Below are 27,214 nucleotides of genomic sequence, written 5' to 3' on the forward strand. Positions count from 1 at the left end.
ACAGAAAACAGTGATTGTTGCAAAATTTACACCTCGACTCGACTGCAGTCGGCTGATCGATCCATTGTTTTGGATCTTAAATTAAGATCCAAATAGCAACATTTATCAAGAAAAAATAACAATATATTGAACAATAATATTTTTATAACAATCTTTACAAGAGCTTTAATTTTAAGGAACCAGGTGGAACAATTAATTTAAATATGCCTTTGCATAATAAACAAATGATGATTAGAAACCATCCATCGTCTTATGTTCCTCCAAAATCAGGTCGAGGGAGTAAAAGTAGTTAGTTTAACACTCATAGCCACCCACAGTAATTTTAAAATACTAGATAAAAGAAATATTTTTTGCAAAGTCACAGTTTTACATTTTGAAAAGAACAGCTTCTGTTACTTCCTTTTGGAGCTAGCTGTGCTGCAATGCTAAAATGAGCTTATACACTATAACAAGTGAAGATTTACTTCTTAGTCTTCTTCTCTGACCTGCATCTCCAGGGGCCTAAGCCCCCCTTGTCCTTAAAACCTTGTCACGCCCCTGCCTGCCCCAGTGTTAAGATCTAGACCTTTAGTCTACATAAGGCCCTTCATGAGGCTATACAGTTTATTCACACCAGCCCAGTTTAATCATTGCCTATAAAGTCCGGTTCGTTTAGGGAGGTGTGAATGTGCAAGTGGACTCTGGTCCGCCTACAAACCTCAGTCTCAGATCGGTTGAAGTGAACTCTGGTAACGCCAAGCGGAAACCACTCCAAAAGGAGGAGGCGGCCTGAAGCGAACAGCATTCTGGGTAAATACAACCAAAACAAACGCGCTAGCCTAGCGCTAGAGAGAGAACTCGCTTCTGCTCTTGTACCAAGGACAAAAGAGAAATCCTACAATCGCTAAACTCAGACATACTCCATTTTTCTTTCCATTTTGTGAAGGAGGAAGATGCGCTCAGTGTCTTCTTTTTGTGTTGTTTCCTTGAGCAGTTCTTGGTGCAGCGCCACCACAGGCGGGGAGGGAAGCAGGTTATTTCAATTATCTAGGTTCGTTTGACGCAGTGTGAAAGTGAACCGCAATAGCTAAAATATAACAAATGTTGCAACTTCCATCAAACCGAGACAAGTCAACAGAAAACAGTGATTGTTGCAAAATTTACACCTCGACTCGACTGCAGTCGGCTGATCGATCCATTGTTTTGGATCTTAAATTAATCAGACTGTGATTAGTTAGAATTTGATTCTATAAAAGTGGCTATGGATGTGTTTATTTTATTCAGTGTGTTGTGAACTGGTTCCGTTTTAATGAATGGGTTCTGGATCTTTCACGTTCAGCCGATCGGTGATGAAATGCTGACGTGTGCAGAACAGAGCGGAGACGTGTCGAGTCACATTATTTGCATGGATAATATTGTACCTTCCAGCTGGTTCACCTTTTAATCAGAGATCTGAATGGACGGAGACGGTCACGTGACGATGACGTAATGTAGAGCCAGGATGTTTGACTCTTAACTGTAGGTGGAACCAGTTTATCATTAGTGTTGTTTTGAACGTTCATATTATTGTGAACAACATATATGAAGTCATGTTGGGTGTTTTGGGGATGTCAGGATATTTGACGCCCCCTTCTGACCAAATAAGGCAATTACAGAATTAATCTAGAAAAGACGCCTTTTAAGTAAAATATTTTAAATTTAAGGGTCATTCTGTTGCAGAGTTTTTAATATTGACATAAAAACATTAATTTCTGATTTAGTAAAGTATTAACTGCTGGTTTTACCGGATTTTGTGACTGTATTCAACAGAGTTAAACATAACATACCAATTTTCTAGTATTGTGACATTACTTTCTTTATACCAAGCATGTATTTAAAACCTCTTTGGGAACCATCTTGTTGCAGCTCAAGCCATATTTTCTCTTTATATTTGATGTTTTTAGTAGATTTAAGTGACAAAACGGGAAGAAGTTGTGTCTTTGTAATAAACTACCGGCAGAGCGGGGTAGTAACTAGTTACTGGTTTACTTGAGCAACATTTTTTTTGGGAAAAAACAAAAAATTAGGAGTATTTTTACTACTCTGTACTTCTTACTTTAACTTGTGTAATTTTATTATAAAGTATCTCTACTCTTACTAGAGTAAAATTTCTGGATTTTCTGCCCACTGAATGAAAAACAAAAGTGTTGTAACCAAAAATGCACCAGACTCAGACACACACTTGATGTTTTTATTAGAGTTTCACAAGTTTTTTTTATTGAAAGCAACTAATTGAGAAAAAATTTGTCTGGTTTTATTATTTTTTATATGAATTATTGTCATTTTGGTCCTTGAAATACCAAAATTTCTACTTAATTTTATATGTTGGTCTGTTGATTATGTAATTTATAAATACTAAATAATTGATCATTTAATCCAGGGGTGTCAAACTCATTTTGGTTTAGGGGCCGCACACAGCTTAATCTGATCTCAAGGGGGCCACACAGGTAAACTCATTGCAAGATTAAATAGAACTAGTAAAAGTGGACTTGTTGATTTTTATATTAAACAAATTTCACTTTTACAAAATATATTATGAAAAAGCTCAGAGTTTTTAAGAAAAGCATGTGCAATTTCAACACTACTTTTACATTTATTTAAGTGCATTATGCATAAGAACTGATCACAGTGATTGTACAATGTTGCAAAACATTTATTCACAGTTTTTGGAACTTAAAAACTCTGTCCTGCATGACATAATACAGCAAACAGATAAAAATTAATAAATGATTTAAAATCAATTTTCCACATCTGGGAATCAATTTGAACAAATTGTCTGGCTTCACACATTTGAAATCTTAAGTGTCAGCTGCTTTAAACAGATATTTGATTAAGTACATTTGTCACCTTTCTTGTTGATGCATAAAATGTATACATATAGAAAAACTTACATACATAACATGTATTGCATGCATGATAAATATTTTACTCAACAAAACTCTTTTGTTGTAAATCTGTTACTGACTAGCACTAACTTTAACAGAATTAATTCAGCAAATATTCAAAGCTGTAATTTTTAATAGTGCAACGTTGACAGTAACATTCCATAGGATTTGGTTTTACTCAGTATTTGCCCCTGAAACTTGGCATCTTTTATCCTGGACAAGTACATCAATATCAGGCATCCTGTCCTGAGCAGCAGCCAATTTCAGAGTCTCATTTAAGTATTAAGTACTTATGTGTGAACTTTGAGCGCAGCTTTGTTTTATTTATATTCATTAGTGAGAAAATTTGCTCACAAAGGTAGGTAGTCCCAAACATGGACAACATTTTCGCAGCCAGTGCTGTCAGTTTAGGATATCCTGGTAGGAGATACTTGTAAAATGTGTCCAAGCCAACTGATGCAAATTTGTCCTTCAATTCCACATCACACTGCAAATCAATAATTTCAAGTTGCATGTCAACGGGAACATCAGAAGCTCTGACTGTGAGTGGTGAGCGAAAAACTGAGAATTCTGTCTCGAGTTCGCTAAATACCTGAAATCTTTTCTCAAACTCACTCAGCAACCTTGAAGTCGTATCTTTATACCGTTTCACATCACGGTTAACGCTTGCTGCGCACACATCTCTTAGACAGGGAAGATGAAAAGGGTCCCCGCTTGCCGTCTGCGTCTCCCATAACGTCAGCTTTGACTTGAATGCACATATGGCGTCATAATACTGTGTTGCAATTTTTTTGCGTCCTTGCAACATTTTGTTCAGATTATTCAAGTGTCCTGTGATCTCAACCATAAATGCAAGGTCCTGCAGCCATAGCGGGCGTTGTAATTCCTGAACAGGTTTACCTTTTTTCTCCATGAACTGTCCAATTTCCCCACGTAGATCAAAGAAGCTCTTCAGCACAGCACCTCTGCTTAACCATCTAACTTCAGTGTGGTAAGGTAGACCATGGGCGATGTTGCATTCACTGAGAAGGCTGTCAAACTGACGATGATTGAGAGCTCTGCCTCGGATGAAATTAACAGTTCGGACAACCACCTCCATGACGCGATCCATTTTTAACGACTTGCAGCATAATGCCTCCTGATGCAAAATACAATGAAATGTCCAAAACTCACCCCCTTTATTTGCAGCTTGTACTTTCTCTCTGAACTTTGTCACAACACCTGTCTTTTTCCCAATCATTGACTGCGCGCCATCAGTAGCCAGGCTTACGGCGCGGGACCAGTCCACCCCGACTCTGTCCAGCGCTCCAACAACGGAGCGGAAAATGTCTTCAGCTGTCGTGGTGTTGGTCATGGGCACCGACTCAAGAAACTCCTCTGTGACAGTCAACTTCTCGTCAACTCCACGAACGAATATGGCCAGTGGAGAGACGTCCGCAGTATCAGTAGTACTCTCATCGATTGCAACAGAAAATGCGAGAAATGACTCCGTTGAGTTGGTTTCCAAATCTGCCGATAGTTCCGAAATTCTGTCTGCCACGGTATTTTCTCGTCAAGCTAATATTGGCAAAAGCTTGTCGCGCTGATCAGGACACACAATTTCGGCAGCCTTCAGCATGCAGTTCTTGACGAACAGTAAGGCTTTGATGCTAACGTTATTTGGCTAGCAATTAGCTAGTTGGCTTTCACCGCAGCATCACTGGCCTCTGGACTCCGGGTGAAAACAGACCGCTGTTTCCTCAGACCCGTCAACATTTCATTTATCTTCTGATTTCTCAGTTCTCCGTTAAAGTGCTTGTATTTTTCGCCATGCTGAGTTTCATAGTGGCGCCGAATATTGTATTCCTTAAGCACCGAAACCTGCTGCAGGCACACAAGGCGCACGGGTTTTCCATTCACCTCCGTGAACAAATGAGAAGAAGTCCATTTTTCTTGAAAAATCCGACACTCTGTGTCTACCTTTCTCTTTTTTGACAAAGACATTTTGTTGATGAGGTTGCCAGGAAAAAAGTAAAAAGCTGGTAAAGCCGTTTACAGGACCTGAAGCTCAGTGCTGCCATCTGCTGTTAGTTCCGATGCAGTGTTGCATCATGTTGTCCACTCTGAATAAAACACAGCGCCCCTCGTGGATAATATAGGAATTGCAGATTTTAAATTAAACGAAGTACATGTTTTTTTCAATAATCGTTGTTGAATAATGATAATGCATTTAGCCAGCGGGCCGGACTAAATCGTTCGGCGGGCCGGTTCCGGCCCGCGGGCCGTACGTTTGACACCCCTGATTTAATCAGTTACTCAGTACTTGAGTAACCTTTTCACCAAATGCATTTTTACTTCTGACTACCGTAAAAGTGGCTTTAATTGCGTTTCTTATTTAATGTAAATTATGTTTATTGACAAAGTCTTGAGGATGTTTGTAATGGAAATGCAACTAATAAGGATTTTTCTATTCTAATTTCCTGTAAAGCAATTTGAATGAAAGGTGCCTTGTAAATAAATTTACCTTCCCAGAAAAGTCAGCGAAAAAAAACAAAACCCACAAAAAGTCTTGGGTTGTAGATTTAGTCAAATTTAATTTATCTACAAATATTTTTCCATACGGCATACAGATAGATTATTAATTCTTTTCAATGTGGCTCTTAAATTGATAAGTTACACAGTATCATACAGAAGCTGGATGCCAGAACTGCACAAAAAGTTGAAAAAATACGTCTTATTTTCTGCGGTCTTTACATGTTTTTCAGTGTTTTGCAGCATATCGTAGAGCGGTTCAGCCGTCGAGGAGGAAATCCAGGTGAAATGTGCTACTTTCCAAAATCCTCCACAGCCGATTTTCCACTTTAATGATCTTAAAATCAACCTAGACTCGGTTTTGTGATTAGAAAACGTAGAACAGCAGAATAAAATAAAATACCGACGGGAGAACATTGTGGAGATGAACGCGCTGACGAGCTTAAACCTCTGAGAAGAACCTCAGCTTGAACACAGAAACGTCCAGAAACTCAACACGCGGGGAAACGAAAACATGGCGGCCGGGAGGAGAAACCGGATCGGCGAGCGTGAAGCCGGTCCTTCGGTTCTCAGGCAGGAAGTCTCTTCTTCTTCTCTCTGTAGTGTTTTCTCTCTAATCCTCGTCTTCGTCGTCTTCGTCGGAGGTCTGGTCCCGCAGGTCGTCTTCATCTTCCACCTGTAAGGGAAGGGCCACAGTCTAACTAGAGCAAACAGACAGAACAGATCTGAGTCAGACGGCGACCTCTGACCCCTGGGAGGCCGTGACAGAGATTCATGTTTCTGGTTAAAGACGCTGACGGAGAAACTTCTCAGAAGATTAAAACGGGATGATGGTTGTTTACTGTGTTTGTATTTTGTTTTAATTTTTATCTGAAATGTGGCCTACAAATAAATTTGATTTGACTTTAGAATGGGTGAAGTTTAAATTTAATCTGATAAACTCAAGTTTCAGATTTTTAGGCTTAAAATACAGAGAATGATCAAAGGATTAAAGAGGAAGAGAAAAGAAATGAAGGAATGACAGAAGGAAAGAAGGGAGGAACAAAGGGAAGAAAAATAAAAAAGGAAATAAGGGACTAAGGAAACTAAGGAAGACAGGAAGGAAAGGAGGGAGGAACAAAAACAAGGAAGGATGTAAAGGAAGGAAGAAAGGGAGGGAAGAAACAAACTAAGGAAGGAAAAAAGAAGGAATCAACAAAGGGAAGTGAAGAAGGAACTAACAAAACTAGGAAAGAAACGAACAAAAAGATGGAAGGAAAGAAAAAAAGAGACAAAAACCAAGAAAACATGTAAAGAATGGGGGAAGGAAGAACGGAAAGGAAGAAAATGAGGAGAGGAGGAGAAAGGAATCAAGGAAGGGAAGGAAGGAATGAAAATAGGAAGGCAGAGAGGAAGGATCGAAGTAAAGGTTTGACCCTGTTTCATAGACAGTGACGTTTTTTTGACCTTGTTTGACCTCTAGTGAATGTTTTCGTACCGTCTCTCCCAGGTCTTTGAGTTTCTGCTTGAGGCTGTGGATCTTCTGGTCCTGGTCCGCCAGCAGCATCAGCAGGTCGTCCTGCTCCTTCTTGGACTCCTGGACTTCCGTCTGCAGCTTGGACTTCTCCGTCTGCAAGATGGCCACCGTGCTGGTGGCCGCCGCCAGCTGCTGCTCCAGTCCTGATCGACTCTCCTGAATAAACACCGAGGACGAGAGAGAGAGAGAGAGACGGTAGGAGAGACGCGGCGGCGGCTGATTTATACGGAGAGAAAGAAAACGATCCGATCGTCACACCTTCAGCCGCTCCATCTCCGCTGTCTGAGCTGCCAGTCGGTTCTCCAGTTCTGCCTTGGCTGCATCTGAGGAGCTGTCACTAGGGGGCGCTGTGTCAGAGGGCTGAAAGAAGACACCAGAAATTAAACATCTGGGATTAACACTCCAACAGCAAAAGTATTTGTGTCTAGTTTTTAGTGTAAATATCTTATTATATTTGGAATAAGATCAAACTGATTTAAAAGTAACTTTTTAGCAAGAAATAAGAGCGTACTTTAAGTCAATAATCCTTGAATGTTAATTAAAAAGTACTAGTTCTACTAGCAGACTTTTTTACGTATAAAATTACTTACTATAAAATAACAAATTTTATCACAATCCCCTCTTTGGATTTTAAGAAAATATGTAATATTTTATAGTAATGACATCAAATTTTATTTTATTCCCACAGTTCTCATGTTTTCCAGTTCCTTTCGTCTTTTTTCTCATCAGACTTTTCCATTTCTTTCTTGCTATGAAATTCAGAAAACTTATTTTCTGAATTTGACTGGCAGCCAATCAGAAAATGAGAATCATTTAAATCAATTATTTTAACTTGTATAAAAAAAGTACTGAACAAAAAACATGACGAAATTATGACAAAAAATGTAAAATGGCAAAAATGAAAAACATTGAATCCCATAAATTTCATTTTCAACTTTCATAGCGCCCCCTGGTGGCCACACTTTGAAAAACACGGGATTTGTACACTTGAAATAAGAAAACTGACTCGAGTAACTATTTAGCAAGAGTTTGTTTTAAGTTAATAATTCTTGAATAATGATTAAAAAGTACCAGTTCCACGGGATCCACTGCGAAAAATGTCTTGCTATAAGTGTAAACTTTTAATCAATATTCAAGTATTGTTTACGTAAAACCAGCTCCTATATCTGGTTGAAAAGTTACTTGTAAGTTAGTTTTGTCTTATTTCAAGTATGTTAAGATATTTGCACTAGAATCTAGACAGAAATGCTTTGTAAGATTTGGTGTTTTTGCATCCTAAACATCACATCATTATAATTTTTAATGACCTTTACCCCTGCCTCCGCTCTCCTCAGCAGCTCCTGCCTCTCGGCCTTCAGGTGGCTGATTTCTGCCAAATGGGTCTGAACCTGGTTCTTCAATGCCTCCAGTTCCTGCAACACAGAAATAAAGACAAAACTCAGGTTTATTTTTAAAACGTCACTCAAAAAAAACATAAGCTCAAAATAGTCAAAGATTAAATATTGTAATTTGTTTTTAGTACTAGTGTATATGACTATCAAACTAGACATACAATCAAAGGTAGATTTATATTTCCAAAAGTTCAATCAAATTTTCTGTAGATGGAATAATTTACTGGAAAATGTGTTAGAGATACATCAGAAGAAGGAATTTCAAACACCTTTAAGAAAGTATTTAGAAAAAAACAACTATTAGGCCTGTGACGATGATACATTTTATGATGATAAATTGTTCCAGTGATTATTGCGAAAAACAATAATATTGTTGTCGTGATTTTTAAAAGGAATATATCGATAATGGTATAATCATGCAAATTTGCCTCTCAAAGACTCATAAACTTTAATTTTGTAAAGAACATTTAAACACTGGAACAGGAAAATATTTTAAACACCCAAAATAAAACAAACAAAGACATGAATAAAATGGAATATGAAGTCTGTCTAAACAAAATTTCACTTCAGAAAATGTCAAATTCAATTCCAAAATACTTTATTGATCCTAAAAGGAAATTAAATGACGTAACTCAGTAATTCAAAATTATTCAGTTTCATTCTTCATGTTAATTTATAATGTGATTGATTAATTGCTTAACAATGATACTGAATGACTCTTATTAATCTTATGGTGTGTGTTTTCCATATAGGTGTTTATATGGAAGTAAATGTCCTTCTGTAGAATAGTTTTCATGACAGTATTATTCGTTTGTTTTGAACTTTAGTTTATTTTCAACGTATGTGATGAATCTGTGTTATGTATTTTCAGTTGTTTTTGTTAAATGTTTCAACCAGAAGACAATTAAATGCAGGGAACTGCAACTAGTGTGGATAAGATAAAGAAAGAAAGTTCATAAAAGCGTCTCTCACTTCCTCAGATTAAGTTTTTCTTTCTAAAGTAAAGCTGAAGTTTGGAAAGAGGTTAAAGTTGAGGTCATGAATCCCACCTGGAGAATCTCGGTGTTGTCTGATCCTGCTGGACCCTCGGCTGCTTGTGCTGCTGACTTCTGTATTAGACACACAAAAAAACATTTAAAAATCATGTTAACTCTACATGCAGAGCTGTACACAAATATGACTAATCTGATGCAAATGTAAAGATTTTTCTTTTTAATAAACATCCAGGTTGGGAAATTATGTAAATCCTATTTTAAACAAATTACTGTTGCCTAGTTGCTGGTACAGCTTTTAAAGGATCCATGATTAGTTTTAACATTAAAATTTGAGTAAAAATTATTTTACAAAAAAAAAAAAACAGTACAGTAAAAACTACTGTAGGCTATTTAGTTTTTATAAATAAAAAATAGTCTTTTTGTTTACACTGAAATTCATTCTGTATAGATGGCGTATGCCAGGTGCTACGGCGCTAGCTCCGTCCAGTCAGAGCAGTCATTTCTGATAATGAATTTCCTTCAGACAGAAATAAAGGAAAAGCAGAAATGAGAAGGAGACATAGAAATTGAGAGGGACCAAACAGAAAAAGAGAAGAGATTCAGCTGAAAAATCCAGCATTTGTGGAGCTGCTGCTTGGAAATGGCAGTCCAATAGTTTGAAGCTCCAGTTTCTAACTCAAAGCGTTTACGGTTAGCATCGCGATCAAAGCATTTTCTCTCATAATTTACAATGGGGCATTACAAAGACTTAAAGAATGCTTCAGTATCACTTAAACACACACTCATTACCTTCCAATTTGTTTTGATTTTGCGTTAATTCTAGCTAATGGCCATAGCTAATGGCCATAGCTAATGGCATTAGCCTGATAACATTGACAGCCACTGCTAAAGGTGTTAGATCCTCACAATGACATCAGCTACTGCTAAGGGTGTAATGAAATAACACAAAGAGGATGCAAAAAGTAAAAATTAAAGTCATTCGAACAGCTGAGCATCACCATGCTACTGACCAGGCTGTCGATTTGCACATCTTTCTCGCTGAGCTGCGTCTGCAGGAGCTTCTGTTGCCTCCGGAGCTCCTCCAGCTCCTCCCTCAGCTGAGCAAGCTCCTCCGTCTGCAGCCCGTTCACCTGAGTGTCCCCCTGGCTAGACTGACTCTGGTTTTCCTTACCTGAACACAAAGACCAAAAACTATCAAATTATCTTCCTTTAGATGAAAATTTTGATTTTATGTTCAGGAGCATGAATTAAACTAATTCTGAATAAAATCACTGCCAGGTAGAGACAGACCATCATCCTCCTCAACATTCATTTAGACACCAACAGACGGACCCACCTAGCTTGAGTTTCAGGATGTTGTACTGGTCTTTGTGCTGCTGAATCTGAGACTGCTGCTGACTGACTGTAGCCTGCAGCTGTTCAGTCTGAGTCGTCATCGATGAAACTTTCTCCTTCAGCTCCTGAATCTGAACGTCCTGATCAAACACAAAGAGACTCAACATGCTGGCAAAGAAAAATCATCTGAAACAAAAACAATAAATCTTTCCGAGTATTTTTCATCTAGTTTCTAGTGAAAATATTTTAGTACAGTTGAAATAAGACAAAATTTACTTACAAGTAACTTTTCAGCAAGATATAGATCCCTGGCAGCGTGACATCACAAGTGCAAGATCCCGGCCCCAGCTCGCTGCTGGAGGGCAAAACGCTGCTGGCTAACGATGACTAGCACCGCATCGAGCTGTTGCGTTGTCAACACGTTAAATATTAAATTTACGTCTAATATATAAAAGAAAAAGGGATCCAGTGCTTTGCTACTTATTAACATAATGACAACTAGCTAATAGGAAAAAGTTTTAAGAAAAAAATAGTGAGGGAGAAGGAAGTGGGTCATTTGTGCTAGCTTGACTTTGACAACCTTAACATGTAGACGTGATGTGGAATTCGGTGTGTTTCGGTTCAGTTTTGAGTTGTTCTTCAACGGTTTTTCTGCGTTATTTTTCCCTTTGTTGTGGCGTACTGCACTAAATTAATAATATTTACATCTCCAAGTTTCATCTTGTTAATGGGATTGTTCTCCTGCAGCAGCGTGGCTACGGATGGCAAAAGAATCGTCTTTTTGCCCTCCAGTGCTGTGAGCATGCGCAACGTTTCCGGATGTAAACAATAACATGCAAACGGCCTATAGGAGCTGGAAGTCAATAATTACTTGATATTGATGAAGTTCTAGTTCCAATGGCTGATTATTTCACTTATAGCAAAACATTTTTCCCAAAAGTGAAATATTTTCCCAAAATAATCACTTTTTTTTATTATTTAAAAGTTTAAGTACTTTTAAAAGTACTTAAAAGAACAAGTACTTTTAAGTACTTTTTTCTCAAATATACGGAATTATTGACTTAAACCAAGCTCCTATTTCTAGCTGAAAAGTAATTTATAACTTAGTTTTGTCTTATTTAAAGTGTGCTAAGAAACTAGAGCAAAATTACTTGGTAAGATTTTGTATTTTTGCAGTGAATTATTTATAGATTTCTGCGTCAGGAGTTACCTGTTCTCTGATCAACTCTTTGTACTGAGTTACAATGTTATCATGTTGCTCCAACGTCTTCTTCACCTCTTCTTCCTTCTTCTCCTCCTCACTGGACTTGTGGACAGCTTTGGTTATCAGACCTGTGTGCAGCAGAAAGAGAACACTGCATCTCTTCTATGTCGGGTTAAATAAAAACCTTCCACAAGAGCCGATCTGTAGTGAGGACGGACCTTCCAGCTCTTTGACCAGCCTGGTGAACTCGTGGTCGAACAGCATCTGTTCCGGAGACGGGAAAACGGGCTGCGGCTTCAGCGCCGCCCGCGAATACAGCTCATGTTTGGTGATGAAGCCGAGCTTCTCCACAAAGTTCTCCTTCCCGATGCGCTTCTCGATCAGCTGCTTTAGCTTTTCCCTGAACAAGAAAATGAAAACTGAAAAGATTGTTTTAAAGGAACACACCAGTTTTCAGACTATGTCTTTTATAAAGCCTCTTGACGCTGATTTATTATAAACTCAAACAGTCTGTGCTCGGGAGGTGGTACTTTTTCTATCCAATCGTTAGTGTAGGAGGCCTGTCGAAATAAGAAATTCATTAATTGCATGATGAATTAAAACAAACTCGGTAATTTCTATCTGCATTTATAGTTTTTTCTCTTTCTACCAAAAACTGGACGATAAAACACTTCAGTCTGGTGCTTTGGTCTCAACTGGCTACTTATTTTGAAGGGCAATTTTGTTTACAAAGACTTCATTATTCATTTTAATTGTTTTATCTGTTTTGTTTATTTATTTGGGATATTTTAAAATGTCTTCCATTTCCACTGCAAAAACAAAAAACCTTACCAGGTTATTTTTGGTCTAGTTTCTACTGCAAATATTTTACTACACTGGAGATAAAACTAATTTACAAATAACGTTTCAGCCAAAAATACTTGGTAAGATTTTGTGTTTTTGCAGTGTAAATGTTCATTAGAATTTAAAAGTTTATTGACCTTTGAGAATGTCTTCATGTATTTTTATTCCATTACATTATGGTCTCAAAACAACAATATTATTGTTTATCGCAATAATGTCTGGGATAATTTATCTTCTAAGTGTGGATGAAGTTTAGTTGAATATTTACATCAGGGATAGTCAATTACAAGTTAAAATGGGACAAATTTGCTAACCAGTAACTTTCTGGACTGTCAATAGTCGACAATAGACATGGAAAAGATAACATTTGCATTCGGTCTTCCTAAGAAGACAGCTTATCGTGTTCGTTCTCTGACACAGGGACACTTACTTGGTGTAGTTTTCCAGTGAATTGTCATTATAATAGATGCAGATCCCAAGCAGGAGAGCGCAGAGACCCTGGACGAGCCGCTCGTCTTCTCCCAGATTCTCTGAGATCTGAGCCGTCAGCTACAGGAACCCCAACGTCAAGGACCAACCATCATCCTCAGGATGAGCTCTGCCGCAGGTTAACAGGGAAATTTGAAAGAAATGAAACTTATTCTTGCGTAACTTTGGATAATTTGACCATGTTGAGTATTTTGGAGGCATTCTCTGTTTGTTTTTATTTTTTAACTAATTAGAGCAACAAGTGAAGCTTTGACATCATTTATGCAGCCAGGTCTCCGTTAAGTCTATTAAAATGTATTTTCTTGTAGAAATTAATGCTGCAAATAATTATTTTATCAAGTATTCTGACCATTAATTAGATTTTAAAAAACTGGCATATTCTGCGTTTTTTTTCATTTTACTACATAAGACTTTTTTATACATTATTAGAAATATATTAAAAGATCCAAATGAATTAAATTCCTATTTAAATACAATAAACATTTTACTGCCTAAAATGCAACAACATAGCATTCCTTTATGCTTGATGATGTGTAGCAAAGGATTCATCTGCAGCAAATGAAATACTTCTAACATCAACGTGTGAAAGGTTCAGTCATTTCTGCTTGACTTAACATTAATACAGTGTAGGAATAATCTGGTGATTCATTTGGGATGAACAGATTAATAAATGGATAGCAAAAGGTGCTTAACGGGAGATTCTTTAAAGTTTTGGGGTTTTTTACAGAAATTGAACGAGGTGAAGCTAAAACTGCCACTTGAAGATTTCTGATGAGTTTTTTTTTTTACATCTGAAATGCAAAATGTGTAAATATTTTTGTACAATTTTGGCTTAATTACTTCTCTGAATACGTTTTCTTTCAGCAAATGGCCTTTTTAGAGTCTGGGTTACTAAATTAGTTAACGGTTATTTCAGTAATTGATACATCATGATTGATCAGATTGTTTCACCCCTACTTGGATTAACAGATAAATTTTTCCTAATTCAGAAGCTCTGCATGAACAGTACCAGTCATGTTTCAACAATCCCTGTTATTTTACAGTGACTATAAAAAGTATTCACCTCCCTCAATGTTTTACTCTTTTTATTGATTATATAAATCAATCATTAGCACCAGAATTTTGTTTTCTAATAAAAAATTACAAAACAATCTCCTTTAGTGTCAAAGTGAAAACTGGGCATTTTTCCTCCATTCTTCCTGCTAAACTCTTCCAGTCCAGCGGAAGATAATGACTGATAGCTTTTTATAAATATAATTTAGTAGAATCAGGGTTGCTACCAATTTTTTCAACATTCCTAGGCTTAGATAATACCCACAGATTTATGATTTTAACTAAAAGAAAGACTGAGACCTTTAAAATCGGCACTTATTAAGGGTGAAAACCAAAGCAACCTGTCCAGGACGAACCCAGCATGCCACAGACTGAGCAGCAGATCCGTGTGTAAAGAAGCAAAGGCGCCTCAGAGGTTTGAAATGAAGGATACGAAGGGAACATTATCCTGGTTGTGCAGGAAGTGTGTGACAGCGATGGGACAGTTGCTGATCCACGTGCAGAGCAGCATGAGAAGTCCCACTCTGGTCTGTACTTTGCTGCCCTGCAGAAAGAGAGAAAGAGGAAACAAACGTTTACAAATATCAGTGAGCTGCCGAAGAACCCCGCCATTGTGTTTTAAAAACATTTCTTCATAAGGAAATGTGACAAAATTGAAGGCTTTCAAGTAATAGGAGGATATATTTCTTTAAAAATGGACAAGTAGCAAAATAAGCCTCAAAACCAAGAAAAAAAGTATACATTTTAAAAAATATATATTAATCCAATTTATTATCCTGACATAAAGAAGGTTAAACCAATGTGACTAAATGAACAAAAAGGTTTTTGGGGGATTTTTTCAGTTTCCAGGATCGGGTCAATGTGTTAAAGCAATGCTTCAAAAGGCATCCACTGTTAATATGGTTAAATTCGTTAAAACAGGTTAGCATGCAGGCCTGCAGGGTAAAATTAGTTCAAAAAGGATCACAAATTCAAAATTTTATTGTTTTGCAAATTAAAGCTGAATGTTTAATTGTTTAATTTGTAGCAAAACATGCAAAACAAAATCAACTAAATATGCTTTTCAGAAAGGAATCAATTCAATCCCATTAAAATCAGTTTTCCCCTAAAAAGTAGTAAATTTTAAGCAGAAAAGAAGCCATAGTGAAAAAGGTGCTGTGATGTAAAAATAAAAAATGTTTTATAAGCTGCATCCCGATGCATTAAAAACGCTCAGGCATGCTTAAGACGAGGAGAAACATGTTTCCTGCTTGAAAACAATGGTAAAAGAGCATGTTTAACGACAATCTGAGCAACGGAAGAGCAGAGGGAAAAATAAAACTTATCTGCTTTAAGTAATACATCAACTTAGAAAAGTCACCTTCTCAGCTTTTGTCTCCAAATGTGACGAAATGCAAAAAATGAGGAAACAGAAAAATGAAAACAAGAATCAAATAAGCCAACTATAACGTGTTCCAAGTTTAAAGGCCATAAACAAAAACTCGAATCAGTTTATTTTATGTGGACGATCAGAATTAACTTTTATTTTCCATCAAAATTGCAGCAAAATATTGTTTGTTTTTTTTATTTACAGAATCTAGGTTACGCAAATCCATCCAAAATAAGTTTTTGTCACGGCAGTTTGAATGACCCAATGCTGGTCTTTTCACCACAAAAAAAGAGAAAGATTTGTGCCACTTCCATAGTGGTATTAATTCTGATACATTTATGTGTCCAATTATTTTCAAAGTGTCTGCAGTCAGAACGGTCATATTGCAGCTAATCTGACTTTTTGAACCATCGTGTTTCTCAGAATAAAATCGGTTGGTTTTAACCAAAAATGCATCAGAGACAAAGACATACAGTTTATGTGAAAGTGAGACCTCTTGTTTATACACCAGCTTTGTTTGGTTACCTGCTGAACTATTTGGAGTTCAAGTAAAGTCAACACCATAAAAATTTACTGTACGCTGCCTAACATTTATACACTACCTTCTGCAAGTACTAGTTTTTAAATTGGCAAAGAAAAATAATAATAATTTTGGAAAAATTATTTTTTTAACTGAATTTGTTATTTTTTAATCATGTTATTAATTTTTTCATTTCAGCGTTTAAAATACCAGAATTTGTACATAACTTTGTATTTTGGTTCTTCTGATTGACATTTTAAATATTAAATCAGTTTTATTTCAGCTTTGTTTGCTACAGTTCTGATGCTAACACACGACCTTGTCATCCCAACATGTCTGGGGTTTGGAAATATTTCTATTTCAGATCAGTTTCTACTGAGGCAACAGCGAACGCGCTAAACAGATAAATACGACGAGTTCCCAGGACGGAAATACTGCGGACTAAAAAGAATGCCATTTGTCAGGCAGCTGTTTAAAACAGACTTTGCAGATTTAGTGTGTTGTGAAGGTTTAGCATTTATAAATTTGCGTTTTTCGTATCAAACTGTTTTCTGCTTCTGGTTAGTGAATGTGCCAGTGTATAAAAGGTCTTAAGTTGCATAATAATCATAATCAAGTTAATGAAGAGAAGCGCTTCTTCCCACAAAGGTTCTGTTGGACCCTATTGGAATCTAAAACGTAACTTGTGAAAAAAAGACTTAAATGATTAAGAACAATAACAGTAAAAGCTCCTAACCTGAAGAGGAAAAGACCCCAGATTAGCCACAGCACAAACTTCCTCAGAGCTGGTAGCACAGAGACAATTGACATGATGCCGGCACCGCCCCCATGAGAAAGTAAAGCAAACCCCCAACAAACAGTGTTGTAATAGCAGAGATAGTGGAACTTAATGTGTTACCAAAGACATTTTGAGTATTTTTTGCCTTAGCCAACACTGAGGCAAAGGTGGCGCCCAAGAAAATAAATGTTAAAAAAAGTCATATATCAGGTCTATAATGTTATTATCAGGAAATAACGGAGAAATCAACGATAAAGCCAAAGAGGAAAAATGATGAGGGACATAAAGCCTCATTGGATGTACATGTAAAATGCGTACATTTTACAAAACGGGTGAGTAATGACTCAAATGAAACCGGCTTGTGAAAATCTGCCTTCAGGAAAATGCTCAAAAATAATCTGTAGCATAAAACGGTGCTTAAATGTAAATACCGCAGTTACTGCAGCACGTATACATGCTGCCATAGAGCTAACATTGGAATCTATACACATAAAATCAAGCATAACTACCTTCGCTTATTAATCTTTGATTTGACTATCAATAAGTGTCGCCAAGACAAAAAAAAATAAATGGATGTCTACTCCCAGTTACCTTCATTTGGATGAACATGTGGTAGTTGCTGTTGATCACAGCTTCATTCAATTGGACATGAGTTCAGATACATACCTTGATCCATTTCTTGTGTTATTCCAGACTCTGTTTGGGTTTTTGAAACGTAAGAAATGGCAATCCGGCCTCTAATTGGCCATGAGTTCCTATTATTTTCCTTGAATTGTCTCTAACCGCAGCGTGTTTGCAATGATAAACACTGGCGATGTTATTTTAGGTCAGCTCCTTCAGATAAGCGGCCCGTCTACGTCCGGGCAAATTGGGACCGCCAACTGGTCAGTTGGTGAAAAATGGCCTGGAATGATTGATGGAGAATTGCTCTATGTCCGCATGAAGGCGGAGTTGGCGTCCTGTCAATTCAGCTGTTAGGACGACAACAACCACCAGAAGCCGTTTCTGTTGCTCTCCTCGCTACCTCTCTTGCCATTCTCTGTGCGTTTCTGTGGTCAGTCGATGCAACCAAAATGTCTGTGTTACACTACCGAGGCTTTACATTAGGGGCAAAGCAGGGCACTAACAGGTTAAAGGGAAGCAAGCTTCACCAACATGTGGGACACAGAGACCCCTACTGTTCGGCCAAGCCAAAAACGACCACCCAAAGATTCAAAAACACACACATACACACTACAGAGGCACTTTACTCACCCGCCGGACGATCTTATCACCCTGAAAAACCACAACTTCATTGAGCTTTGCATTTCAGAGTTACAGCTACGCTACCCAGAAGCACCCAGCCTGAAAGAGGCGAAGGCAGGAGGCGTTCTCTACCTGAGACAGGATGTTGGTGCACTGCTGCAGCAGCGAGACAGGCGGCTTGCCCAGGCTGGTGGCGAGTTGCACCCTGAGCAGCTGCTCCTTCTGAGTCAGGTTGTCCTGCAGCGTGTGAGCCAAAGCCACGGCCGCACACCAGTTAGATAGAGAGTCCACCGAGAAAAGGCCGCCGCACAGCAGCTGGCCCGCTGAGATGGAGTTAGCTGCAGGAAACAAAGAGGAAGAATGAGTAAGGGTGCGTTCACACCAGTCCTGTTTGGTCCACTTTACTCAAACTCCGGTCTGTTTGTCTGGTTCAGATGGGGGTTGGGGGGTGGGGGGGTGAATCCCCAATCGACCAAAAAAATTACCTCTGGTTAGCCTTTAAACCCTCAATCTCAGTTTGGCTGAAGTGAACTTTGGTGGTTTGAATGCATATGCATATGACTGGAGACAGCTTCAAAAACAGGAAACGGACTAAAGCACAGGGAATTCTGGGTAAATACAACCAAAACAAACTCAAGAGTCTGGCGATAGCGGGAGAAATGGCTCTTTGGTCTTTTACCAAAGTATTGATGATTTTAACGACGGCATTTGACTAAATGCAATGTGTGTTACTGGTTTTTCTCAATTGTTGACTATATGATGTGTTTATAATGTTTCATGTTTTTATGATGTAAAGGACTTTGAACTAGTAGTGCACCAATTCATCGGCCAGCTGATTTCCTTAATTTTGGGAGATCAGCGATGGCCTGTATTTACATGTGAAGCCGATCTTCTTCACCAATCATATCTACCTCAGAAAAAGTCTGACAATAAACCACTGTCCTTTCTGCTCTGTCTTTAGAGGGGCTTGACTGACAGACCGGCCCACCAGGTCACATCTGTTAATGACAGTCACCCCACCTATGTCAACTCTGCAACTTGCTTGTTATATTTTGAAACATTTCAGACAAAAAAAATGGTATCAACCAAAATGGGAATCGGCAGGTCAGGATTGTTAAAGATCAATAATCAGGAACCAGCCAAAAAACTGCAGTTCAATACACTGAACTGCCATGTTGCTGAAATATGCTAAACAAATAAATTTGGAACGAACTTCCAGAAAACTGCAAAACAGCCGAAACACTGAGATCCTTTAAATTGAGGCTAAAAACACACCTGTTTAGAGCTGCCTTTGATTGGCAGTAAATGGAACATTGATCAACATTTTTCATGTATTTGCTCTATGATGGCATTTGATAAAATGTAATGTTTTTTGCTTGTATCATAGTTGTTTACTAAAGATACCAAACACAAAGAATAAGTCAACCCATAAAGGATGTGAACAGGAAACATACCGTCAATGGTGGAGGGCAGCAGGGTTGCGACAATCTCCCCCTGACCTTTCTGGTTCTTGTAAAGGAAACACTGGAAGCAGTAGAGGACGGCGCAGCGCAGCACGAACGGCTGCCTCTCGTTCACCATGGACATAAGCAGAACCACGATGGCCGGCCTGAAACCCAAACATCCCAACACATCCATGAAGGAAAACCAGTCAGAAGTGGGTGGAAGCTTCAAAACATGGCGGCCGCGTTTACCTCGGAGGGTTCGACGGGGCGTTGACAGAAGTAAAGTAGTCCTGGTTGACCTGTGACCCCCTGATGACCTCTGAAACTGTGTTTATTGTCTGGGAAGAAAAACAGACGAATCAGAACTTGGAAACGTTTTGGAACGTCTCCACATTTCAGTCATGTTATTAATGGAAAATTCAAGGTATTTTATCGGGATTTGATGCAAAGGACCAACTTGGATCTGAAAAGTGTGGCAAGCATGTGCATTCACAGCCTAGAATAAACAGAACTAGTTATAGCTGCAACCTTGCACATCTACAGACAGAAAATATCAAAGCACAGTTAAGACTGTCGCAATTAATCAATTAATCGCATATTAAATTAAAATACTGATGATTAATATTTCTTGAAGAGTAATTTTGTTTTTAATTAATTTTATTTATGGTTTTGGTTTTAAGTAGGTTTTTTCTCCCATTTAAGTTATCGTTTTTGGTTGTGTTGCATTTTAAATATTTAAAATACCTTCCAGCTCCAGTCATACAGTAAGTGTTCTTTACAATATGAAAGTTTATTGGTCTTTGAGAGGGTGTACTTACATTAACATGCCATTACCAATAAATTAATAGAAAATGGTCGAAAAACAATATTATAATTTATCACCATCCATCTGTCCCTCCAGGATTTTGTAACTATTTTTGTGATTTTTTTTTACAATCTAAAACACAGATTTTGTTGTGCTACTTTAGAAATATTTGAAATCAGTTACTAAAGTAATTTTTCTTTGCAGGCCTTGTCACAACATGATAAATGTCACATAGTTTTGCCAGGTGGGGTTATGAAGGTATAATCTGAGAATCCTGTTGGGATTATTACCTCTGTGAGGATGTCAGCAGGGACACCGGTTGCCATGAGGATGGTACACAGCTGCTGCAACAGGCCACACTGATACATGCACTTCTGACAGCTGGCTGTGGCTCCAGGTGAGTTCACAGGTGACACCATCACTCGCACCAGCTGGAGTAATGTTAAACCCCCCCCCCCAAAAAACAGTCTTACTTGCTGCTAAATCTAATCTGGTTCCTAATTTAGATTAAAAGCAACAGTTTGTGTGCTACCTGCAACATGAGGTGGAGGTTTGTGACTTTCTGTGCTGACCAGCCGGAGTTATCGTCCCCGACTTCGAACCACGGCTTCATCCTCTGGATGTAGGAACCCTCCTTGAAAAAGTTCTGGTTGGAGCTGTTGTTCTTCAGCAGGTTCAGAAGCAACAGCAAACAATCCTCAACCACGATGCCTGGAAACAGAGACGCCAACAGATCAGGAAATGACGAGGAGCCTCCAAGATGTCTGGCTTTAAGTTGTATTATCAACAGTTTCTGGGCTTTCTGAGGAAAATTTTAATTTCCTGTTTGACATTCGCCCCCTCATTTCCAGCTGTAAAATTAGCATGAATCAATTTGGTGAGATTTTAAAGATTTAACTACACAAATTGTGCCCAAAAATACAATTTAAAATTGGTTCTTTGCTAAATTGTTTGGTGTGTTTACAACACTGGCAAATCCTTGAATTATTGATTCAGAACCAGAGTAAAACAAAAAACATCCATTGAAAATCACTAGATGCTAGTTTGAATGTGTGCAAAAAGCAAGACCGTTTTAAAATATAAAACTGATGCTCAATGGATGAACAAAATGCTGTCCCTTTAAATTGTTTATTTTTGTAAACTATCTTGGTGAAAAAAGCCAAATTCTTATGCTCAAGATTGATCTATAAAAACAAATAAAAGGATAACATCCAAGATATAAAATAAGTCTAGGTGGTAAATACAAAATCTTCAGAATGTCATAATTTTTTATCACATTAACCAACAGAATAATCAATAGAGTAAATGATTAATAAAATTATAGTTGGCTGCAGCCCTAAATGCAAGTAGATTTCATCAGTGAGTTAAAATAAATCTCAAGTTTTTAAATGGTTGCTTTTAACTGAAGTTGTAGAGGCACGATTTTTATTATTATTATAATTCAAAGATCCCTCTCCTAAATGTTTGTGAGACATTACTGGTGAAAGCAGAGAACAAGTCACCATGAAACATTCATTTTTGCATATATCTACTGATGCCTACCAATGATGTATTTCTCCTGTAAATACTGTATGTCATTATATGGAACAAAAACCAACTTTAACCGTTCAGTGGTCTTTTCACCTCCATCACTGCTGCCTTCTTCTGTGATGATATCCAGCAGACGCTCGAAGGCGTTCTCAAACGCCACGATCTTCTGAATGGCTGCGTTGCCTTTGGTCAAATGCTGAAGCAGCAATAAGCCCTGTAGGAAACGGAAAGCAAACAACATTTAGCGTCTGTCGCAGATCAGTTCAGACATCTACTTTCTGAAGAACTTCACAAATATACTCACATCGTTACGAATTACTTCCCTTGAGTCCGCCAAAAGGTCCATTAGCCTGGAAACACCTATGAAAGGAAATAAATGTATTTCTCAATCAAATATGAATGAAAAAACATCTTTCAAGTAAAGCTGAAACAATTAAAAGGATTAATCGTGATGATCCTTATCACGATTATTGAAATAATCGTCAACTAATTATTGAAATAATCGTCAACTAATTTAGCAATCTATGATTAATCATTTACTGGAGAAAACAAACAAAAAATCAGCAATTTGGTGGAAAAACATATCTAGAGCAGTAATTAATCCAAAACTGCACATTTAAGATAAAATCTTCTTTGTCTGCAAATATGTTTTAGCAAAACATCCTCGAGTGGCACAGTTTTAGCTTCACACAGTTCCTATTTACTAAAGGAATGGCATGGTATTCCATTTTCGGTATTAAAATGTTTGTTTTCTTATTTAAAAAGGTATTGAATTATTAATTTGCATCTTTTAATGCACTTCTATTACTGTATAAAAAAGGCTTACGTGGTTAAATAAAAAAATCTGTAGTATATGCCATTTTTGAATCTGATTAATCGCCAGACCAATCTATTAATCGGCAAAATAAGTGACACCTAAAGGGAGTGAAAGCATGAAGCACTGGGAGGAAACTCACCCATCGGGCTGACGAGAATAATCCCCTGCACCTGGACACCCTGGTTCTTTAGGAGAGCAGTAAGCAGCTTTACCCCGGGCCAGCGCACATGGAAGTCAAACTCCTTTAAAACAAAAAAAAAAAACAATAAAATCAGTGCACTGAAGTGTAGACACCTCTGCAGCTCAGACATGGCCGGTGTGTTGCTACTGCAGTACCTCCAGCAGGGTGAGGAGCAGGGTTATGTGCTCTGGGTCCTGGATGAATTTCTCTGTGAATTGGGTCCCAAGGTCGTCGGCCTGCTTCTGAGCGTTTTCATCTGGCAAAAGGAAATTCACCATCTCACATAAGATTTTATTTAAACACTCCAACAGGAAGCACACTTTCTGGAAGCTCCCATCTTTAAGGAATATGGTGGTAGTTTATAAAAAGCAGCTCGTCTTTGCGGGTTTCATGATGGAAATGCATCGTAAAAAAGGTTTCTTCCACAATTATGAACAACTATATCAGTTCTGATCTGTGCTGATCTGTCATAAACTGTGTGGCTGAGCCAAGACGATACGGGACGAAATTTACACTCCACTGGACTAGCAACTTTACAAGGTTCAGTATTCGCTGATTTTTTTCTAAGGAATGTAATTAAGTTATTCATGGATTTTTTTCCAGGTAAGTAGAGCGTACCTGAAAAAATGTAGTTTGGGAAGTTAAAATATTTAGGTGCAACGCTACTTCACATGCTATTGGCTGGTCTTTAGAAAGCAGCCAATCAAGGAGCGCCTGTGAATCCACAGATTTTAATAACTTAAAAAGGGAAACATATTTAGAACGGAGATGATCTGAAAAAGTAAATACTTGACAAAGCCAGTGAATAAATAAAAGATAAACTACATAAAAATATAAGCATTTACTGGGAAAAACAAAGAGAGACTGAGAACTTTGAGGAAAGATTCAGCAGAGAGCACTGTGGGGTTAGCAAAGCGTTGGTGTTGCAACTCAAACACCTTCCTGGATTTTAGCAAACTTGGTTATGTGTTTAGTAATTTATCAACAGCAAAGTTGCCTTTATTTCAGTAATGAACAAACATAATAACATGGTTTCCTGTGACAGAGAGGGAAGGATGAGAGGGAGGAAATGCTTTTAATTTAAGCCACAGCTGACAGATTCTCATGAAGACATGCCATAAAAACACATCCGAGTAATTCAAATGTTTTTTTAGGATGCTCAAAGTGTAAAAAAAAATAATAATAATAATAATAATAATAATGAACTCCTTCCACATCCAAATAAAAAGGAGCATGTATAACTGGCAGGAGTTGGTGGTTAAAAGTGTTTGCATCATGCACAGTAAAAGATTTTTACCTTCTGATTCATCTGTAGGGTTAACACATGAAAGAGAAGAGAGAGACACGAGTCTTTACATGACGCAGTCACGATCCATATATGGTGGAGAGGATGCAGACTGAATGTGGTCCAACTCAACACTTTTACACATGCAAACATAAAATTGAATCTGCAGCTGCCAAACACTGAGGAGAAACAATATCCTCCTATTTTAATAGTGAAACTTTGCAGTAATTTATGCCTAATCTGATGAGATAAAACCAGTAGTACCTTGTTCTTCCTCCTCATCGTTGCTGATTACATTGTAGAGTGTGTCCAAAGCATATCCCAGGATTTCTGAGTCTGATCTGTTGAATTTAAAAGAGCAACATCATTTACTAAATGCATTTCATTTCTAAATTGTGAAAACAAGCAAATATAAACAATTGCTGCAACACACTGCACTAAAACTCCAGAAGCAGGCTTTCTATAGGTCAACATTTAACCTACAAAGAGCCTGTAGGTAAAATCATTGTTTGGTCAGCAGAAGATATTTTTTTTTTACTAAATAAGGTTCAAAATGGGAAAAGAAGAGCAAAAAGGAAGCCTAGCTGGGGCAGCTACTATCCAGTAGCTTGCCACCATCAGCGTGTGAATGACTGAATGTAGCGTGAAGCACTTTGGAGGCCTGTGGACTTGATAAAACACTGTACAAGTACAGGCCATTTGACAATCATTCTCCACATTAAAATGAATCTACCCTACAGATTGAGACTGCTTGGTTTTGTGTGAACAACCTTAAAAAAGGCAGCTTGGATCAAACACTTATTTCCTCCCTCCTGCAAAATCTGTTATTTTGAAATGCATGGTAATATTGCAGAACCTTTGCATACCTGTCGGTTTGCAGAATGTTTATCAAGTGATCCATCGCCTCTGTGCCAACTTCCATGCGATATTTCTGCAAAAAGGTCAAAATTTCAGTTTCTGGAAATAGTACTCCGTCGTACCTTTCAGAAAGATAACCACCTCTTTCTTTATTTTTACCTTTGAAAGGGACTTAAGCGCTCGGACGGCATCTCTGCGGTCTTCTAGTAGTGTTGAGGAGGCGACCCGGTCACACAGTTTCTGAATCTGGTCACAGGGAGAAAAAAACAACAACTAATGATTTGTGAAATAAATGAATTTCTTCTACAACAGTATAGTTTTGGGTATTGGTGTTATATTTAAATAACTTTTGGAGGCAGTTGATAAAGTATGGGTGTATTTTCTTACTCTAAGCCTTAAGAACTTCAAGAAATACACTCTTATTTAATTATATTTACTATTTTTGTTAAATCTTGTTTATAGATTTAGATTGCTAGCTCCCACCTCTGTGTTTATAACTATTTATTATTTGACTAAATTCTGTTTAGAATTTATACCCTTGTTCGTATGAGAAGCGCTCTGTAAATAAAATCTGATAATTACATGATAATTATGGTAGATATCGCAAACAATTATTGGTTTTGAAATCAGAAGCACGTGTAGAGCAAAAAGCTTCAGTACCTTGAACAGACTATGGTAGCAACACACATCAATACTTTGCTGCAGACCCGCAGGGAACAATCTGCTGATTATGTTTTTAGGTTTACAAAGCGTAATTACCAGTTGATCCATCTCTAGATCTGATCAAAGTTCTTAGTAACGTTTTTCCTGCTGGTGATACAGTTTTTGATTCAAATGAATTTTGGATGAAGAATTAGAAATTAAACACTGGTGATAGGAAACTTCTTTTGGCCATTTTCTTCGACACAGCTTTAAACAGTTTGAAGTCAGTTAGCAGGTAAATTTCACCCATCAACAGCTAACTGACAGATTTGCTATCTTAGCTATTTAGCATGGCTAGCTTTCTGATTCAGAAAGGTCTGTCTCTCATAAGTAATTTGAACGCTACAAGGAAAAATAAATAGAGATTAACATTAAAAGACAAGTGTACGTTAGTGTGCATACATTACTGAGCAATGTGTTTTTACTTTAGGTGAAATGTATGAGCCACAGACCGGACAAGCAGCTAATTGATTAGCATCCCTACCGTCTCCGCTCCTGACGGTTGCGGCCCGGCAGTCTGCCCTCCCATCACTCCCCTGAAGAAATTCATCCTGAATGTTAAATATCCAACGTTTCTAAGTGTTTAAAGGAAGAACCTTGTGCCTCAGTGACAAGAAAGCGTTTATAAAAACGAGAAATGAAGGGCTTTGGTCGAATTTCCTTTACTGACCGAGCCCCGGAACACAAATTAGGCTAGTGCGCATGCGCGCAGACGTGGCGATACGTGGCCGATCAGAGACTGAAGGAGCTGATTATTTAAAGGGCCAGTACACTCATCAATTTTTAAAAAGCTATTCCTACCTGGATTGGTTTTAAAAAGTATTGCAATCTTTAGAGTTAATATTGTTTCTTTTGACTTATATGCTATGAAATAAATATTTTAAACCAACTCCCCTTCATTTATAATATGATCAAAGAGTAAAGCCTCTTCAGAAAACATTAGTGCTGGTATTGAACTAATTTTCTTACCAGTCCTAACGAATATTGTGAAGTGAACCAGTAACAACATTTGTAATGATCCAAATTAAAATTATTTCTCCGTTAGCGTCTAATGACACTGGTTGAGGAACTTTTGTTTCCCTAATAACTCCTCAGGTCAGACTAATTGTTTTCTAAATTAGTAGAAAGAAATTGCCAAGAAAGTAGAGTTACTAATTTCAGACAGCATCTTAACTCCCATGCAAATAAAACTGACTATGAATCTTGCATCACGTTCCAGCACTAAACAATGAGATAATATCAGAACTTTTGTTTAGATGCAGGTCCAGTGAAGCACTTAAAAGTGGAAGAATAAACAAACGCAATTATTTTACCACTGATAGTGAAATTTGGGTTTTAAGTTCAGAAAAAGATACCAGAAGACATAAATGTCATGTCTTAACATTCTGTCGTTTCTATTTTAGGAACTGATATTTATCACAATGGTTTACCCTAACCCT

The 27,214-nt window shown here is 37.7% G+C and overlaps 1 protein-coding gene across 6 annotated transcripts; it reads right to left on the reverse strand.

Moving 5' to 3' along the window:
• Window positions 1–5,451: 5,451 nt before the first annotated feature.
• uso1 (USO1 vesicle transport factor) lies at window positions 5,452–26,478 on the reverse strand. Of its 6 annotated transcripts, none has more exons than XM_032563527.1 (26): window positions 26,260–26,478; window positions 25,233–25,319; window positions 25,082–25,146; window positions 24,480–24,556; window positions 24,228–24,239; window positions 23,086–23,186; window positions 22,889–22,991; window positions 22,237–22,292; window positions 22,026–22,146; window positions 20,935–21,113; window positions 20,693–20,833; window positions 19,847–19,935; window positions 19,607–19,761; window positions 18,285–18,490; window positions 15,601–15,615; window positions 14,674–14,784; window positions 13,129–13,247; window positions 12,074–12,255; window positions 11,862–11,983; window positions 10,653–10,791; window positions 10,327–10,487; window positions 9,371–9,430; window positions 8,238–8,342; window positions 7,189–7,290; window positions 6,892–7,086; window positions 5,452–6,090 (listed from the first exon to the last, which is right to left on the reverse strand). In XM_032563527.1, the coding sequence occupies exons 1-26, from the start codon at window positions 26,323–26,325 to the stop codon at window positions 6,028–6,030; spliced, it is 2,832 nt and encodes a 943-aa protein (XP_032419418.1). In that variant the 5' UTR covers window positions 26,326–26,478; the 3' UTR covers window positions 5,452–6,027. The 6 variants fall into 6 exon arrangements, with proteins under 6 accessions (XP_032419418.1, XP_032419416.1, XP_032419417.1 ...); XM_032563525.1 differs by lacking the exon at window positions 15,601–15,615 and adding an exon at window positions 18,162–18,182; XM_032563526.1 differs by lacking the exon at window positions 15,601–15,615 and adding an exon at window positions 18,162–18,182 and having other exon boundaries at window positions 8,244–8,342; window positions 26,260–26,325.
• Between the last annotated feature and the right edge of the window lie 736 nt (window positions 26,479–27,214).

Source organism: Xiphophorus hellerii, chromosome 5 (assembly GCF_003331165.1).
Source record: "Xiphophorus hellerii strain 12219 chromosome 5, Xiphophorus_hellerii-4.1, whole genome shotgun sequence".
NCBI classification, from domain to species: domain Eukaryota; kingdom Metazoa; phylum Chordata; class Actinopteri; order Cyprinodontiformes; family Poeciliidae; genus Xiphophorus; species Xiphophorus hellerii.

Excerpts from the sequence above, each read along its gene's own strand:
- uso1 (XM_032563525.1), bottom strand. The coding sequence starts at position 26,325 with ATGAATTTCTTCAGGGGAGTGATGGGAGGGCAGACTGCCGGGCCGCAA. Across the intron at positions 24,557-25,081 it reads AACATTCTGCAAACCGACAG|ATCAGACTCAGAAATCCTGG; the intron begins GTATGCAAAGGT and ends TAAATTCAACAG. Across the intron at positions 21,114-22,025 it reads AGAAGGCAGCAGTGATGGAG|GCATCGTGGTTGAGGATTGT; the intron begins GTGAAAAGACCA and ends CTCTGTTTCCAG.